Source organism: Cannabis sativa, chromosome 1, assembly GCF_029168945.1.
Source record: "Cannabis sativa cultivar Pink pepper isolate KNU-18-1 chromosome 1, ASM2916894v1, whole genome shotgun sequence".
In the NCBI taxonomy this organism is placed as follows: Eukaryota; Viridiplantae; Streptophyta; class Magnoliopsida; order Rosales; family Cannabaceae; genus Cannabis; species Cannabis sativa.
Genome location: NC_083601.1, coordinates 64369850 through 64388176, shown reverse-complemented (window position 1 = coordinate 64388176; position 18327 = coordinate 64369850). Strand labels below are relative to the sequence as shown.

At 38.1% G+C, this 18327-nt stretch overlaps 2 protein-coding genes across 2 annotated transcripts; one reads left to right on the top strand and one right to left on the bottom strand.

Annotated features, from left to right (window-relative positions):
- The first annotated feature begins 1106 nt into the window (after positions 1 to 1106).
- On the top strand, positions 1107 to 3126 carry LOC115705425 (pentatricopeptide repeat-containing protein At3g29230). Its single transcript, XM_030632759.2, has one exon. The coding sequence runs from the start codon at positions 1279 to 1281 to the stop codon at positions 2839 to 2841; it is 1563 nt and encodes a 520-aa protein (XP_030488619.1). The 5' UTR covers positions 1107 to 1278; the 3' UTR covers positions 2842 to 3126.
- Positions 3127 to 3454: 328 nt separating this feature from the next.
- Positions 3455 to 7911, bottom strand: LOC115705426 (protein LIKE COV 1). Its single transcript, XM_030632760.2, has 7 exons — positions 7331 to 7911; positions 6534 to 6586; positions 5770 to 5879; positions 5129 to 5296; positions 4929 to 5026; positions 4210 to 4336; positions 3455 to 3843 (listed from the first exon to the last, which is right to left on the bottom strand). The coding sequence occupies exons 1-7, from the start codon at positions 7481 to 7483 to the stop codon at positions 3743 to 3745; spliced, it is 810 nt and encodes a 269-aa protein (XP_030488620.1). The 5' UTR covers positions 7484 to 7911; the 3' UTR covers positions 3455 to 3742.
- Positions 7912 to 18327: the final 10416 nt, after the last annotated feature.

Genomic DNA, 18327 nt, shown 5'->3' with positions numbered 1-18327 from the left:
GGAAAGAAATGAGTAAAGAGATATTATTAAACATAAAGTTCGAATAATCATCACAAGTGCAAGAACGTAGTGTAGCAATGTGGTAAAAAAATGAATAATAGAGAATCTATTTAAATGTTTTTTTTTTTTTACCATTTTTCTATATATTAGAGGTGTATCTTTTTTTGCATAATCCATTGTAGTGTTGTATAGAATAACACAAGGATGATTTGTCTCCTTTTATTGTATTGATTTATGTTGCGTAGAGTAAGTAGATGACGAAAGTAGGTTTGATTTGAAATGTATTTTGACATATTGAAAAATATTGTCCTACATGAATTAAATGTAAAACTATTAAGCCATATAAGAATATGACTACTCCACTCATCAAATGCGATTGATTTTGAGATGGAGCATGATTCTAAATAACATATCACTTAATTCTTCTTTAAAACATATTATTATTTCAAATTTTTGTCTTATTCTTTTCTATTTCATTAAACGGCAAATCACATGACAATTTCCCATATGAGATAGCCGTACATGTGGATATATAGTCTTCAGGGTATTTGTGTGTCTTTAATTTTGTTGAAATTTTATGTATTGAATAAGTTAAAGTTTATAGGACAACTCATTGCTTAATTTATGAGAAATGATCATATAGTAATCTATTTTTTATATTGTGCAGAGTCCAATAGCACTTTCCGTTAATGAAATTGAAATGGAACAGAACATCATAAAAGTCCTTCAATTCAACATTCTTAATACAGTTTAAGAAATATTTTTAACAAATTAAAAAATTAGAGGTATAATTTAGTTCAAGTCAAATTTCCTAAAATAAATCCTAATTAGCTATTTATTTTTGAATAATTTGCAACCTTAATTTTATAAAGTTAGTTTCCTCAAAAAGAAAATTAGAAAGTTAGATAATTAATAATTTTTTTATGGGAGATCATTGTATGTTTGTGTGTGACTCTTCTAAATACAAATTTTATTGTTTAAAATTATATATTTGAACCAATAAGGAAAAAAAAAAAAAAAGACACATACGCACTTTTTTTAACTATAACAAAATGTAAAATAAAGATTTAGATATTTGGCTGTCTTTATTTGTTATTATTTATATTTTTACATTTTACATACCACTTTATTATAGTTTCAAAAATATATATATTTTCTCAAAAAAAAATATATATCTCAGTTTATTATTATTCTATAAAAGGAAATGATCAAATGTAATTTAATAATTTAAAATCCACAGCACATCCAATTAATGAAAAAGTGTTTCTTTACATTGATATGGCTGTTTTCACGTGTAATCTCTTTTGCATCTCACCTTCTCCAAACGGAGACCCAGCAATAAGTCATTGGAACAAATTAATAAAGAGACAAGTGGCGAAGGGGAATCCATGGCAGGCTATTCGGTCATATACCCACATGCAAAAACTTGGTCTTTTTCCTGATAATTTTACGTTCCCCATTCTTCTCAAGGCAGCGGCCACTGTCTCCCATGCTCCTTTTGTGTTTGGACTCCATGCCCAGGCCATTAAAGCTGGCTACTCCCATCACGCTTTCGTCCAAACGGCTCTCCTCAACGCCTACTTTACTGTTGGACTTGTTGAAGATGCACGTAATGTGTTTGATAAATTGTCTCAGAGAGATTTAGTAGCTTGGAACTCCATGATTGATGGGTATGCCTCTAATGGCCAGATGGGTATTGCATTGGATCTGTTTGATTCAATGCCTGTTAAAGATGTTTCTTCCTATAATATAATCCTAGCTGGGTTTGCAGGCTTGAAACAAGTTGAGTCTGCTAGACAAGTGTTCGATAAAATGCCTGTTAGAGATGTTGTTTCGTGGAACTCGGTGATATCTGCGTTTGTTATTGCTGGACATATGGCTGAAGCGAATGCGTTGTTTGAGGAGTCCCCGCTGAGAAATGTTATCACATGGAATACAATGATTACTGGTTATGTACAAAATCAACTCTATTCTGAAGCTATTGATTTGTTCGACGAAATGAGAAGTGGTAATAATTCTGAACCGGATCACTTATCAGTGACGGCTGCTTTATCCGCTTGTGCCCATTTGAGATTCCTTGATAAAGGCACTCAAATAGACTTCTATGCGAGAAAACATGGGCAGTTCTTTACTCCTCATGTTGTGACTGCACTGATAGATATGTATGCCAAGTGTGGTAGCATACAGAACTCCTTAGAAGTGTTCTATAAATTTGAACATAAGGATGTTTATTGTTGGAATGCCATGATCTCTGGACTTGCTCTCCATGGTTATGGTGAAGCGGCTTTGAAATTGTTCGACGAAATGAGAGAGAATTCTATGAAGCCGGATGATATTACTTTTATTGGCTTGTTAAGTGCATGTAGCCATGCAGGTTTGGTAGAAGAGGGATGTGAGTTGTTTGAGTGTATGGAAAGGGATTTCAAAATCACTCCAAAGATAGAGCATTATGGATGCATTGTTGATCTTTTAAGCAGGGCTAAATTTCTTGACAGAGCCTTTCGGATTATTGAAACGATGCCGTTTAAACCGGGAGATTCCATATTGGGTGCTTTGCTTAGTTCTTGTGTGATTCATCAGGACCTTCACACTGGGGAGAAAGTGATAAATTTAATCTTTGACAAGGCTAATAATGATGGTCGTAATAATCAGTTGAGTGATGGGGAATACATGATGATCTCTAACTTATATGCATCTTGTGGTAAATGGGAAGAAGCTAATAAATGGAGAAGTATGATGAATAGTTCAGGCGTTGTTAAGACTGCTGGAAGTAGCATAATTGAAGTTGATGGAAAATTTCACCATTTTTTAGCTGGGGAGGTTGATTTTCACCCATACTAAAAAAAAAATACCCATTTGGGAATCGGGATAATTACATATTTTATGTGTACCTACTGAGGAACAATAATAATGCAAAGGATTCATTTAATTTATTTGTAACATGTTTAAAAGTATGCTTACTTTAAAGCTGGAAAGCATCATAATCATCATCATAAAAGGCTCACTATACCCCTCCGATGAATATCTGAGTCTCTAGCTAATCTTCATTGAATATATTTATGAAACTTAGTAAGACATTATGGGAAGTGAACATTGGTATGAAACGTATTTTTCTTTCCTATTTTACCTCCTATACAAACCAGCTCATCTATGAATTCTCGGTACTGTTATTTTCTGACTTCAATGAAAAAGAGTTCCTCTTCTTTTTTTGGTTCCTTTGTATGGTGAATAATCACTATTTTGTTTGTTTTTTGTGAGTAAGGGTTCCTGGGCATTTGCCATAATAAAAGTATTTCCACCAAAGTCGAACAGAAAGTCACCTTACAAGTATAGAATAATCACACTACTACTAGTACAGGTACTACACAACCAGTTCTTTATCGTCCCTAATAAACGTACTAAGAAGTTCACATGTACAAATACTACAAAATGACTTTTGCCTAAAAGAATCAGATCCAGCAAAAATAAATAAATATTAAACAAAAGAATTTTGAAATGGAATTGCCTATTACAATCCAGTATCATCAACAAAACTATATTTCCAAGAAAATATTTCTACACTAACATGACAAACGATGTTACAGGTGTCATCAGAATACATTACAACAACCAAAAATTTGACAATCTGATCAAATCAAATTAGCACAAACAACAAATTGGTTGCCAGGCCTTTCTGAGGACTCAATGAAAGAAACCCAAGAGATATATAAGCAAACATATCTGCTACAGCTAACGTCTTCACTCAGCTTCTGTTAGGTCTACTACTTCTATCAGCTGGTGAAATCTGTTGATCAACAGTTGACAGCATCTGGGGCATCGACATGCCTCCGGAAACGACAATTTCTGCATTTGAGAAAAACACAAGGGAGAATCTCTGTGAACGTTGTTTTAATTAATGGTAAACCAAGATTTTGTTCACTTTTGAGGTCATACTTAACTCCTGTGCTTTATGCAGCAGCAGAAGTAACAATCAAAAATAACTGGAAACTGATAGTATATTAAGGAAGATGTTTTGTACACACTATTAAGAATAAGGCATCTAATGAGGGTATGGGCATTAGAGAGTCCTAAAACTGAGATCCGGAAAGGTATGTATCGTAGTAAGAATAGATAATGTGCAATTCTAATTTTATCAGTTATAAAGAGATAATCATTATTTATCCTCAAACAGTCTAGATATAATAAAAATATTAAAATCAAAGTACTGACCAATTCCTTCTCTAACTGATAAATTTGGCCTTATAACATCGTTGGCGTTCACGAGGAATATATCACCAATGTATAAATGGTTGGTCGGCACATAAACACAGCATAGCTCCTCCTCTCCGGAATAATTCTGCATCAGGGAAAAAAACTCAAGTGATTACTAATTGGTAATATTCAAATAAATGAATCCATGTAATCTATTAAAACTTGTTAGGCACCAATATTCATTCTCACAAATCACAACCTCAATTTCTAACACATCATTAAGAAATAAAATGGCATGCCCAACTCTTTACACTAGACAGAAAGTAGGACGTAAAGTAGTCTTTATTTTCAGAAGAAAAAGAAGTACACTCTAGGTGGCAAAAGTTAAACCTGGCTAATCAAACATATTCAAGGAATTAATGCAATTACTTTACAGAGCTGAAGCAAGTTTCACATATGAAACACTGACCTCAAAAGAACACTTAAATGAAAAGCAAATTAAGCCTAAGAATTGGTGATTTGGTAGTATGTAGTGCAAGCTTACAATCAAGTACATTGGTAAGAAGTCTGTATGCATATGATCTTGTTTGCTTAAAAATTGAAATCAAGGAATTATTAAGACAATGTAAAAAATCATAAGCAAAAAAAATGTAATCACCACCATAAGGGAATATATTCAACTAAAGGTAGTCTAGATATGATTATAGTTCCAGAAAACACAAAAATGATAAACAAACCTGCAGAACAACAGATGAAGTGATGAATCCAAATGCATATTCACCGATACGTGGATGTCTAATGATAGCAACCTCCTTGAAAGCTTGTGTATTTTGATCTGAAATTGTGAAGCCATTTATTATGTAGACTGCATTCCAGCCAGCGTACCTCACTTTGTTAGTTTAATTAAAATAACAAGTTATAGTAATATGTAGCAGACCTGGGGATATGGCAGAACTAATCTGCTTGGAAGCATTGTAGATATGACGAACAAAAGGCATCCGTTTGATAAACCACTCCCCAAGATTTAGGACCGAAGCACCCAACCATGATGACATGAACACCCCAACCAAGAAGATGAATGTTATGGAAGTTACAAATCCAAGACCTGATGCCAATGTCAAAGTGACATAATTAATTAAATACTCAGTAAAGCCAGAAGAATTGCCAAGTGAAACTATCACGATGATGACAATATTAGATTCTACAAGACATGAAGAGATACGTTCTAGCTCAGGGAATTCGGTTGTAGGTGTATAAAGTAAGATGGAGAGGTAAATCATTAAACGTAGAGAGAGAATAAAATAAGAGGCTATAAGATATCAGGAGAATATTCGGTTTCAATACTACAGAAAACATTTTTAGGCCACTCTAATAAAACGTGGCATATTAATAAAATAATCTTAAGCATACAAAATTGTTCATTTACTATTCCTGACCCATGAGAGAACTCATTAACAACATTACAAGTCAACAGAAGTAAATTTGACCAAAACAAATGTATTTGAGTAATGTTTTTCATAATAAACAAATATAAAGAACGGAGAACAGAACATACTGCCAGATAGTGGACATGCTTACCAAAAATATCAATTCCAAGTTGAGCATAAATTGGTGAGAAAAAACCGTCCACAAAGTGAATAAACCACCATGTAATATAGAAAGTTATAGCTATTGGAAATAAGATCACACTGCAAACAAAGCAAAGAGTTAAAATATAATACAACAGCAAAGAGAAGAAAATCCATAACTAAACAAATGGGTGTTCTTTATTAAAATAACAATTTCTGCAGCTACATACTGAGTCAAATCATATTTGTATAAAAAGAATGACATAATTGTACAGCTAACTTTAATAGCAGCCACCTCCATTACCAATCATAAAACATAAATACAGTACAAACTTTTTTTTTTTTTAATACAGTGAGACTTTGAGAGAGCCACTCTGAATATTAGCATAACTATTGCATTTAATAAAACAGAATTCCAATAATAACTTTAACTCCACTCTGTCTAAAACCAACAACCTATGTATATAATACAATTAAATATGCATAGATGAAGGGCACGCCCCAAGCCTAAAGATTAAAGAGCTTAATTTTCAAAATCATGAGAACTTTGTTTGTATGATTTTTGGCTAGAAAAATATATAGGGTACAGTACAAAACTTTAGTGGCAGTAGCAGTTGTTTGTAAGGTTGGCTGTAGTAGCAGTGTAGTGGTAATGGTGGTTGCAGAACATTAGTCTTCGAATTTTACATGCAGATAAATTATCCACGTCCAATGTCTAAACCCTATTAAGTAAAAGACTCGAATATAATTAAAAGATGAAGAAGAAAAGCGCACCATCCTGTCATGAACTTTTTTGACGCCCAGCTTCTAACGACTTTGCTAAAAGTCTACAAGTGACATAACAAAGTTGAGCAAGAGTTAGATATACAAGACAGATACACAAATGCATGTATAATCAGAAAAAATCAGGTTACAAAGAGATTTAAGAAAACAGGACATGCATAAATGATGTGTCATGGACTTATTTAAACATGTATGCATCATATTTCTCAAAATCGATCACTTGAATCGACCAAAATGCAATAAAAGAAAAATAGAATCAGTGATCGTTCACCGGGCATAATTTTGTTTAACCCTTATTATTACACTTAACTTTCTAAACAACGCTAAAATCCAGTTGAATTAAGTTTTAAAGCAACACACACCAATTAAAATGATAAATAACAATAAACCCTTTATTTCCTTATATAAATCTTTCTACTAGAGTCTAGTGTGAAATCCGAATGACCCTTCTAATTCCAGCACGCTTTAAATTTCAATCCTCATCAAAAGTAAATACAACTACAAAACAAGCTGCAAACCAAGCGAATCTAAGTTTTGCATATCAATTCACTACAAAAATGAGAATGAAATGTACTAGGTCAAGTCAAACACAGCTAAAAACTATGACTCGGACACAGACAATCAAAGAAGCTTTCCCATTACCAAATCCACGATCAAAAAAAAAAAAACTACAGAACTCTAATCTTCCCTGCAATTCTACAAAATTCGGCAATCCAAACAGAACTAAAAAAATAAATCAAATCAAATCGATCAATCGTGCAACTGAAATCCAAATGAGTGAAAATTACCTCGCGACCGGGGTGATGAGACGAGGATGAAGAAGAAGAGGGTTTAGAAGAAGGCTCATCGTGAGGAGAGTCAGCGACGGGAATAAGAAGCTCGCGATCTCGCTCTCTGTCTCTGTTGGCCATTACAATCGACGATGTCTTATCATCGCCCATCGCCGCCGGTAACCCCAGAGAAAACGACGCCGTTTCAGCTCCGCACCCTGTGTGGCTTCGGTCCCGAAATTTCCCCAAAGAGAAGCAAACAAAACAATCACTCTTATTAGAATTTTCCTTTGCCTTCCTTCCTAATCTCGCTTTTTTTTTTTCCCAAATTTGAAAATATTATTATTATTTTTTATATATATAATAATAACCTATAGGAAGGAAGGAAGGACTGGGATGGATACGGATTAAGAAATACTAATTAAATATTAAAATTTAATTAATTAATAGGTTTAGGTAAATAATTATTTAGTTTTTGGCCGGAGGAGGTGGGGGGTTTTCATGTGAGCAGTTTAAGAAAATGTGGATTATTTTAATTAATATTGTTAATTTATTTGCATTGTAGACTAAAACTAAGGTTAAGCTGTATTTAAAATGAGGGGGCGGATGAATCAATGGTGGTGTTGGAGTTTTAAAGGCTTAAACTGTAAATATGCTGTCAACAATTAGTGCTTGAGGAGCTGTCCCCAATGATTGGCTGCCAGAATTTTTGTGTGAGGGGCATATTTGTCCTCTCAATCATCTTTTATTATTTACCTGAGAAATTTTATTTACACCCCAACATTTTTTAAAGACATCCTCATTTTAATAATTTTTATTTTATATAAAATTTATATTTTTAATTGTACTAAAATTTTTTAATTTTTTTTTCCAATTCATATTTTTAAAAAATACACCTATCAAACAAAAATAAATTATATTTTAAATATTATGAGGAAAAAATTAAAATAAAAAATTATATAAAATTTTTTTAGAAAAAATAAATATATATACATGACTTAGAAAAAATTATGAAAATAAAATCAAAATAAGTATTGAAATTAACATAAAATAATGTGAGAAATTTTTTTTTAAAAAAATATTAAGAGTAATTTTTAAAAGTTATTTAAGTTTATATTTTTTTTTAATAATGGGGTGTACTTATCATTTTGTGGGGTGTAAATAGAACTCGCCTTTACAAATTTTACATTGTCACTGTCCATTCATTTAATTTTTATTAGTATTGTTAAATTTAAAGTAATTCCATTTTAAAAAAAAAATTAATTAATTGGTGTCTTGTGACTAAGAGCTAATAATTATAGGGGAATTTTAGAATGTATTCTAAAAAAAAAAAAAATGTATCCATACACTATTTTATAGAATGATGCCCACATATTGTAAATATTTAGATTAATATTATATATATTTTTTTAGAAATTTATAATAATTTATAGGAAAATTTTATAATGTGGTATACTGATGCATTTTTATCTGTTTTGGTATTTAAAAAAATAATTTAGTTATTTTTTTTTTATAATTGTATACGTTATATGTAACACCCTAACTACCTTAGGCGTATTACGTGATTTTTAAACGTACTGTGCAGCTCGTTGCTAATCAACGAGGTTTATGGAAAAACGTGATTAATTAAAATTTTGCTTTTTAATTAAACTCATAAACCATATTACAAAAGACTCGGGATCCCGATTATAAAAAAATATTTACAAAAAGTTTAACTGTTTAACTGTTACATCAAAATAAAAGTCGTCTAACGACCAGTTACAAAAATTCAGCCTTGCTGTCCCGAGGATCGTACGCTCCAGGCCTAACCGCCCCGACATGTACAATCTCATAAGCTCGCTCACGGTCCATCAGCTATAGCCTTGCCTTTACCTACACATAAACGTAAACTGTGAGTCGACAGACTCAGTAAGAAAAGCATAATAATATCATACATAATTCTAACTGCCGTGTCCAACACGATGCGAGTCCGCCATCGCCATGTCCAACATGGTGCCGAGCCACTTCTTGCCATGTCCAACATGGTACTGAGTTTTGAACGTTCGTAGGGACGGTACTATTGACAAGTATCCTCCTGATCGGTCGAGCCGGTCATACTCCGCCGTCGGTCATACTCCGGCTGTACCGACGGGATAGGTCAATAGCCGAACCACCAACCAAATGTCACTGATCGGTCGAGCCGGTCATACTCCGTGCGGTCATACTCCCGGCTCGTACCGAGCGTGACGGGGTTGGATGGTTCGAAGCCTATATACATAACTAATGTAATCTAGCGGTGCTTCCTACATGCACGCTAAACATGTAATCTACATATGCATACTGTTATACTAATCTTACGGATTAGATTTCGGTGTGCGGGTCAACTTTGGGAACGAAAGGCGAGAGCGGCGGATTGCGGCTCCAAAACCATAAAAATCACAACTGTATTTATAAGTGACACGCTAAATCACTTCCCGGGGACTAAAACTTGGAACTAAAAGTTTCCACTATCGATAAAAAGCATGGCAATACCCCTAAAAACATAAAAACGAGGAAAACTAGGGTTTCGGAAAATTCCCCAATAGGTAGGCCAGGTTGCCCAACCGGAATTCGGTTCCGGGAATTCTTGGACACCCATCCGGAATTCGGTTGCACAACCGGAATTTCGGTTCCTCGCAGAATTTTTCAAAAATTCCTAACTTGATCAATTCTTACCCAAATCAATCCAAACCTTCCGGACACTGCTCTAAATACCCCAAAGAATGCATCCACAGGCATCAAACTAACCCGGAATTCACGGATGCAAAAATCACCATTAAAGCTCAAGCTTTGAGTTCTAAACTCAAGCTTGAGCAATTCCCACAATCAAGCATTCAAACAAGCTAGAATCTACTAAATCATGCATAATTAAGCCTCTGAAAACAACTAAGAATATCCAGCAACTTCACAGCAACAATTTGAACCATTTCTTTCAAAAATTCATAACTTTTTCACATAAGCATCTAACCAACTAGAACAAGAACTTAAGCATGCAATTCAATCTCATCAAACCTACTGAATTCAACACTTTAAACACAGAAACAACAACAACAATAACCAGCAGCAACAACATCAAAACCTCAAGCATGCATCACCATTTTCATCATTTTTTTCAAGAAATTACAACAAGAAAAGGTTAGAAACTTACCAAAGATTTGAAGAACACTTAGATTGGATGAAACTAGCTTGCGAATTGAAGAAAAATCAACCCTTGAACCCCAAGCTTTCAGCCGAAAAAAGAGAGAGAGAAAAGAGAGAAAAAGTTTCCAATTTTCTAATTTTTTCTAAACTTTGAAATTTTTGATAAAATGAATTAACCCCCATTACATAACCCTTATTTCAGCCAAATAATACTAAAAATTAAACATTTAATTTTCAAATAAAAGTCACTAAAAGACAAAACACTAATGGGGCAAAAAGACCATTTTGCCCCTCCACCATAAAATCACATAAATCATACTAAAGGGGTATTTTTGGGACATTCTAAATTCCCGGCCATTCCCGACATTCCCAATGTCTAAAACCCGTCCCCAAATTACTAACATACTAAGTTGTGATTTCTACTGAGCCAAACGCCGAGTTCCAAAATACCGAACACCGGAAATGCAACATATAAAAACTACTGATAACATAATCATGCATTTCTGAATTCCATACATAACAGTAATAAATTATTTAAATAGCTATAAATAATTTCATAATTAATCACAATCAACTGATAATTTCCAAATTAACTAAGCGGGCTTTACAACTATCCCCCCCTTAAAAAGGATTTCGTCCCCGAAATCTAACCTGAATAACTCTGGATATTGAGCTCTCATATCTGACTCTAGCTCCCAGGTGGCTTCTTCCACCTTACTGTTTCTCCAGAGAACCTTGACCAATGCTATGGTCTTATTCCGAAGGACTTTATCCTTTCTATCCGGGATGCACCGGTTGTTCCTCATAGGTCATGTACGGCCGAAGTGAAGACTCTCATAACCGAGTATATGAGAGGGGTACGAAACGTATTTTCTCAACATCGAGACATGGAATACGTTGTACACCGCCGACAAGGTGGAGGCAATGCTAACCGATATGCCACTTGACCTATCTTCTCGAGAATCTCGAAAGGTCCTGTAAATCTAGGGCATAACTTGCCTCTTTTCCCGAAACGTTTAATCCCCTTCATCGGAGATACCCGTAAAAACACATGGTCCCCTACTCGGAACTCAACATCTCTGCGTTTCGGATCTGCGTAACTCTTCTGTCTGCTCTGTGAGGCAAGCATTCTAGCTTTTATCTTCTCTATCGCCTCATTGGTCCATTTATCTTGACTCAGGACCTAAGTATTTCCTCTCCCCTGTCTCATCCCAGTGGATAGGGGATCTGCATTTCCTACCGTACAACAGTTCATAGGGAGCCATCCCTATCGTACTCTGATAACTGTTGTTGTAAGAGAATTCTATCAACGGTAGATACTTACTCCATGAGCCTTCAAAGTCCATGACACAGGCTCTCAACATATCCTCCAATATCTGAATTGTCCTTTCGGACTTACCATCTGTCTGAGGATGGAATGCTGTACTAAATTTTAGCTTTGTACCCATTGCCCGTTGCAAACTTTGCCAAAATTTGGAGGTAAACTTCGGATCCCTGTCCGAAACTATAGACTTCGGTACCCCGTGAAGTCTCACTATCTCTCTGACATATAACTCTGCCAACTGATCTACTGTAAATGTTGTTCTAACCGGCAGAAAATGAGCAGATTTCGTAAATCGATCCACTACTACCCAGATGGAATCAAATAAACCCGTGGTCCTAGGTAACCCGACCACAAAATCCATCGTAATATCCTCCCATTTCCATTCTGGTAGGGTTAGAGGCTGCAACAACCCTGCTGGTCTCTGATGTTCAGCCTTGATCTGCTGACAAGTGAGGCATCTCGATACGAATTCTACCAAATTCTTCTTCATACCGCTCCACCAGAAGTACGGTTTCAAATCTTGGTACATCTTGGTGGTGCCGGGATGCAGAGAATATGGGGTAGAATGAGCCTCCTCAAAGATCTCATTTCTAAGTTCCACACTGCTCGGAACACAAACCCTGGCTTTATACAAAAGCATCCCACTATCTGACACTGAAAAGTCCTTGGCTTGACCAGCCAACACCTCATCTCGGATTTTCACTAACTCCGGATCTGTCATCTGAGCGACTTTTATTCTTTCTAATAGATCAGATTGCAGCGTCAAGTTGTGAAGCTGACCTACCACAAACTCAATGCTGGATCTAACCATATCCTCAGCTAGGTGGGGTGAGATCTGAACCATGCTAGCTACTTTCCCGGGACCCTTTCTGCTCAGGGCATCGGCCACTACATTGGCTTTTCCGGGATGATAGAGGATCTCGCAATCGTAATCCTTCACTAATTCCAACCAACGCCTTTGTCTCATGTTCAAATCTTTCTGAGTAAAGAAATACTTGAGACTTTTATGGTCGGTATAGATCTCACACTTCTCCCCATAAAGGTAATGCCGCCAAATCTTCAGTGCAAAAACCACTGCGGCCAATTCTAAATCATGAGTCGGGTATCGCTGCTCATAATCCTTTAACTGACGGGAGGCATAAGCGATAACCCGGTCGGCTTGCATCAATACACACCCCAAACCCTGTTTGGATGCGTCACAGTAGACTACGAACTTCTCCTTGTCCGAAGGCAAAGCTAGTACCGGTGCAGTAATCAATCTCTGTTTCAGCTCCTGAAAGCTAGCTTCGCACTTATCTGACCAAATAAATCTCTGATTTTTCTTTGTAAGCTCGGTTAGGGGCATTGAAATTTTGGAGAACCCCTCCACGAACCTACGGTAGTACCCAGCTAATCCCAAGAAGCTTCTGATCTCTGTCACTGTCTTCGGTCTCGGCCAATCCCTGACGGATTCAATCTTCCCGGGATCCACCTTGATCCCATCTTTACTCACAATGTGCCTTAGGAAGGACACCTGAGACAACCAGAACTCACATTTCTTGAACTTGGCGTAAAGCTTATGTTCTCGAAGTCGTTGCAGTACCATCTGAAGATGTAACTCATGCTCCTCTTCTGATTGAGAGTACACGAGGATGTCGTCGATAAACACAATCACACAGATATCGAGGAAATCCTTGAATACTCTATTCATCAGGTCCATGAATGCTGCAGGAGCATTGGTTAGTCCGAATGACATAACCAGAAACTCGTAATGTCCATACCTAGTGCGGAAAGCCGTCTTCGGAATGTCCTCCTCTCGGATTTTCAACTGATGATAACCCGAACGGAGATCAATCTTAGAAAAGATCGTCTTCCCCTGAAGTTGATCGAACAAGTCATCGATCCTAGGTAATGGATATTTATTCTTCACCATCAGCTTGTTCAATTCTCTGTAGTTGATGCACATCCTCATAGATCCATCCTTCTTCTTGACGAACAAAACCGGGGCTCCCCAGGGTGACACACTGGGCCGAATGAACCCTATGTCAAGCAACCCTTGGAGCTGAATCTTTAATTCCTTAAGTTCAGCTGGAGCCATCCTATACGGGGCTTTGGAAACCGGATCCACCCCTGGTGCCAAGTCAATCACGAAGTCAATCTCCCGCTGAGGTGGTAACCCTGGAAGTTCTTCGGGAAAAACGTCCAAAAATTCCCAAACCACTCTGATGTCCTCTGGCCGAATGGTATCTGGCCGAGTGGTGTCCACCACCACGGCCAGAAACCCTAAGCACCCGCCGTGCAACAATTCTCTCGCTGACATAGCCGAAATCACCGGGATCCGAGATCCCTGAACTGAACCCACAAATACAAACGGTTCTTCACTTTCTGGTTGGAAGACCACCATCTTCCTTTTACAGTCAATGCTCGCCGAATATTTAGATAGGAAATCCATTCCTAAAATAATATCAAATTCGACTAAGCTCATCTCTATCAGATCAGCGCTTAACTCTCTACCATCTATCCTGATCGGCATAGACCTAATCCACCTATTGGATATAACCAATTCTCCGCCAGGTAACAGGGTTCCAAACCCTGATTCATATCTATCATAGGGTCTACCCAATTTACTAAAGACTCTGGCCGCCACATAAGAATGTGTAGCCCCAGAATCAAACAACGCTGAATATAACGAGTTGTTAATAGAAAGCTGACCTGTGACTACTGATGGGCTGGCATCTGCATCAGCCTGCGTGATAGCGAACACCCCAGGTCGGAGTGGGTATCGCTGGAGCTCTCGGTGCCTCTGATCGGAGCTGGGGACATTCCCTCTTGAAGTGTCCGGGCATGCCACAATGAAAGCATCCCTGACCTTTGCACTCGCCCCGATGGTGCCTCTTGCAGCTAGGGCACTCGGGATAGGAGAATCGGGTCTCAGTGCCACCGGGACGACTCCTACTCGTTCTAGTTCCCCCGAACCTCTTGTTCGACTCGAGCCACGGAAGCGGTGGGTGCTCTCTTCCTCGATCAATGGCCGAACCACTACTCCCTGCTAAAGCCCGATGCGGGGAGGGGTAGGAGCTCCGCCACTAACCGGAGTACTGGCTGATTCTGACATGCACCCCACTGCGCCCTCAGCTCGCAGTGCCTTCTCCACCATCTGAGCATAGGTGGTGCTGTCGTCGGTGGTGATCATCAGGTCATGCCTGATCTTGGGATTCAACCCGTCTAAATACTTCTCCTTCTTACTGAAATCGGTCGGCACAATTCCCGAGGCTAACCTCGCCAACCGATCAAACTGAGTAGTATACTCAGTGACGCTCATGTTCTCCCGCTGGGTCAGGTGAACGAACTCTTTCCTCTTGGCGCTTCTGACCGCCTCATTGTAATACTTTGCATTAAAGAGTTCCTGGAACCTTTCCCAGGTCATGGTGGTGACGTCATGGATCTGAGACACCATGTCCCACCATACCAAAGCGTCCTCCTGGAACTGAAACGTGGCGCACACCACTCTGTCGTTATCGGTGACACCCATGAAATTCAGAATTTTGGTGATCACCGTCAGCCATTGCTCGGCTTTCATCACGTCCGGACCTCCCAGGAATACCGGAGGTGCTTGCTTCCGGAACCGCTCATACAATGGTTCCAATCTATGGGCCGCCACCACTATCTCGGCACAGGCGGCAGGGGCGAGGTGCCACCGGAACTATGGGCACCGGAGCTGGCAGGAGCACCTGCCGTCTCAACCTACGAATCTCGAGGTCTTGTTCTTCGATCCGGGCTTGCATCTCCGCAAACCGTAACTCCCGGTTCGGGGCTCACGATCGGCCGGGGGAGCACAGGCGGCTTGTGGCGAGTTTTCATCACCCCGGCCACGAGCCCTGCCTCGGGGACCTCTACCTCGGCCCCTAGCAGGTGGGGGAAACTGAGCTCCCTGTCCTTGATTCGACCCCACGGATTTGCCCTGACTCCTGGTAGTCCGCCTGGCGTCCATCTGATTAGAACCGCCTGCGAAACCAAGAGTTGGCATATCAGGTCGTATTCAAGGCGAGCTTACTAATGCCGCTTAATTTGGAAATTAAAAACGAAACATGCGCCTATTCTACTATCAGGCTACTAACATGCTTCCTAACAGGCTTTTCTTTTTCATAACAGAATAAAATAAACTACTAAAGCAATAAAGGCTTACTGAACCGTGAACCGAGCTAACTGCTGATGATGATTGTACATGTCGTGACGATCTTCGGAAGACAACACGGCGGCTACGATACCAAATTGTAACACCCTAACTACCTTAGGCGTATTACGTGATTTTTAAACGTACTGTGCAGCTCGTTGCTAATCAACGAGGTTTATGGAAAAACGTGATTAATTAAAATTTTGCTTTTTAATTAAACTCATAAACCATATTACAAAAGACTCGGGATCCCGATTATAAAAAAATATTTACAAAAAGTTTAACTGTTTAACTGTTACATCAAAATAAAAGTCGTCTAACGACCAGTTACAAAAATTCAGCCTTGCTGTCCCGAGGATCGTACGCTCCAGGCCTAACCGCCCCGACATGTACAATCTCATAAGCTCGCCCACGGTCCATCAGCTATAGCCTTGCCTTTACCTACACATAAACGTAAGCGTGAGTCGACGGACTCGGTAAGAAAAGCATAATAATATCATACATAATTCTAGCTGCCGTGTCCAACACGATGCGAGTCCCGCTACCGCCATGTCCAACATGGTGCGAGCCACTACGCCATGTCCAACATGGTGCCGAGTTTTGAACGTTCATAGGGACGGTACTATTGACAAGTATCCTCTGATCGGTCGAACCGGTCATACTCCGGCTTCTTGGTCATACTCCGGCTGTCACCGACGGGATAGGTCAATAGCACTGAACCACCAACCAAATGTCGGCTGATCGGTCGAGCCGGTCATACTCCGGCTGTTGGTCATACTCCGGACTGTCACCGACGTGACGGGGTTGGATGGTTCGAAGCCTATATACATAACTAATGTAATCTAGCAGGCTTCCTACATGCACGCTAAACATGTAATCTACATATGCATATCGTTATACTAATCTTACGGATTCCGATTTCGGGTGTGCGGTCAACTCGATGGAACAGAAGCTGAGCGGCGGATTACTGGCTCCTAAACCATAAAAATCACACGCTATAAGTGACACGCTAAATCACTTCCCGGGGACTAAAACTTGGAACTAAAAGTTTCCCTATCGATAAAAAGCATGGCAATACCCCTTAAAACATAAAAACGAGGAAAACTAGGGTTTCGGAAAATTCCCCAACCGGTAGACCGGTTGCCCAACCGGAATTCCGGTTCCGGGAATTGCTGGACACCCATCCGGAATTCCGGTTGCACAACCGGAATTCCGGTTCCTCGCAGGAATTTTTCAAAAATTCCTAACTTGATCAATTCTTACCCAAATCAATCCAAACCTTCCAGACCTGCTCTAAATACCCCAAAGAACAAATCCTAGGCATCAAACTAACCCAGAATTCACAGATGCAAAAATCACCATTAAAGCTCAAGCTTTGAGTTCTAAACTCAAGCTTGAGCAATTCCCACAATCAAGCATTCAAACAAGCTAGAATCTACTAAATCATGCATAATTAAGCCTCTGAAAACAACTAAGAATATCCAGCAACTTCACAGCAACAATTTGAACCATTTCTTTCAAAAATTCATAACTTTTTCACATAAGCATCTAACCAACTAGAACAAGAACTTAAGCATGCAATTCAATCTCATCAAACCTACTGAATTCAACACTTTAAACACAGAAACAACAACAACAATAACCAGCAGCAACAACATCAAAACCTCAAGCATGCATCACCATTTTCATCATTTTTTTCAAGAAATTACAACAAGAAAAGGTTAGAAACTTACCAAAGATTTGAAGAACACTTAGATTGGATGAAACTAGCTTGCGAATTGAAGAAAAATCAACCCTTGAACCCCAAGCTTTCAGCCGAAAAAAGAGAGAGAGAAAAGAGAGAAAAAGTTTCCAATTTTCTAATTTTTTCTAAACTTTGAAATTTTTGATAAAATGAATTAACCCCCATTACATAACCCTTATTTCAGCCAAATAATACTAAAAATTAAACATTTAATTTTCAAATAAAAGTCACTAAAAGACAAAACACTAATGGGGCAAAAAGACCATTTTGCCCCTCCACCATAAAATCACATAAATCATACTAAAGGGGTATTTTTGGGACATTCTAAATTCCCGGCCATTCCCGACATTCCCAATGTCTAAAACCCGTCCCCAAATTACTAACATACTAAGTTGTGATTTCTACTGAGCCAAACGCCGAGTTCCAAAATACCGGACACCGGAAATGCAACATATAAAAACTACTGATAACATAATCATGCATTTCTGAATTCCATACATAACAGTAATAAATTATTTAAATAGCTATAAATAATTTCATAATTAATCACAATCAACTGATAATTTCCAAATTAACTAAGCGGGCTTTACATTATAGTTATTTATCCTGTAAATTTTTCTAAAATTTAGAAAAAT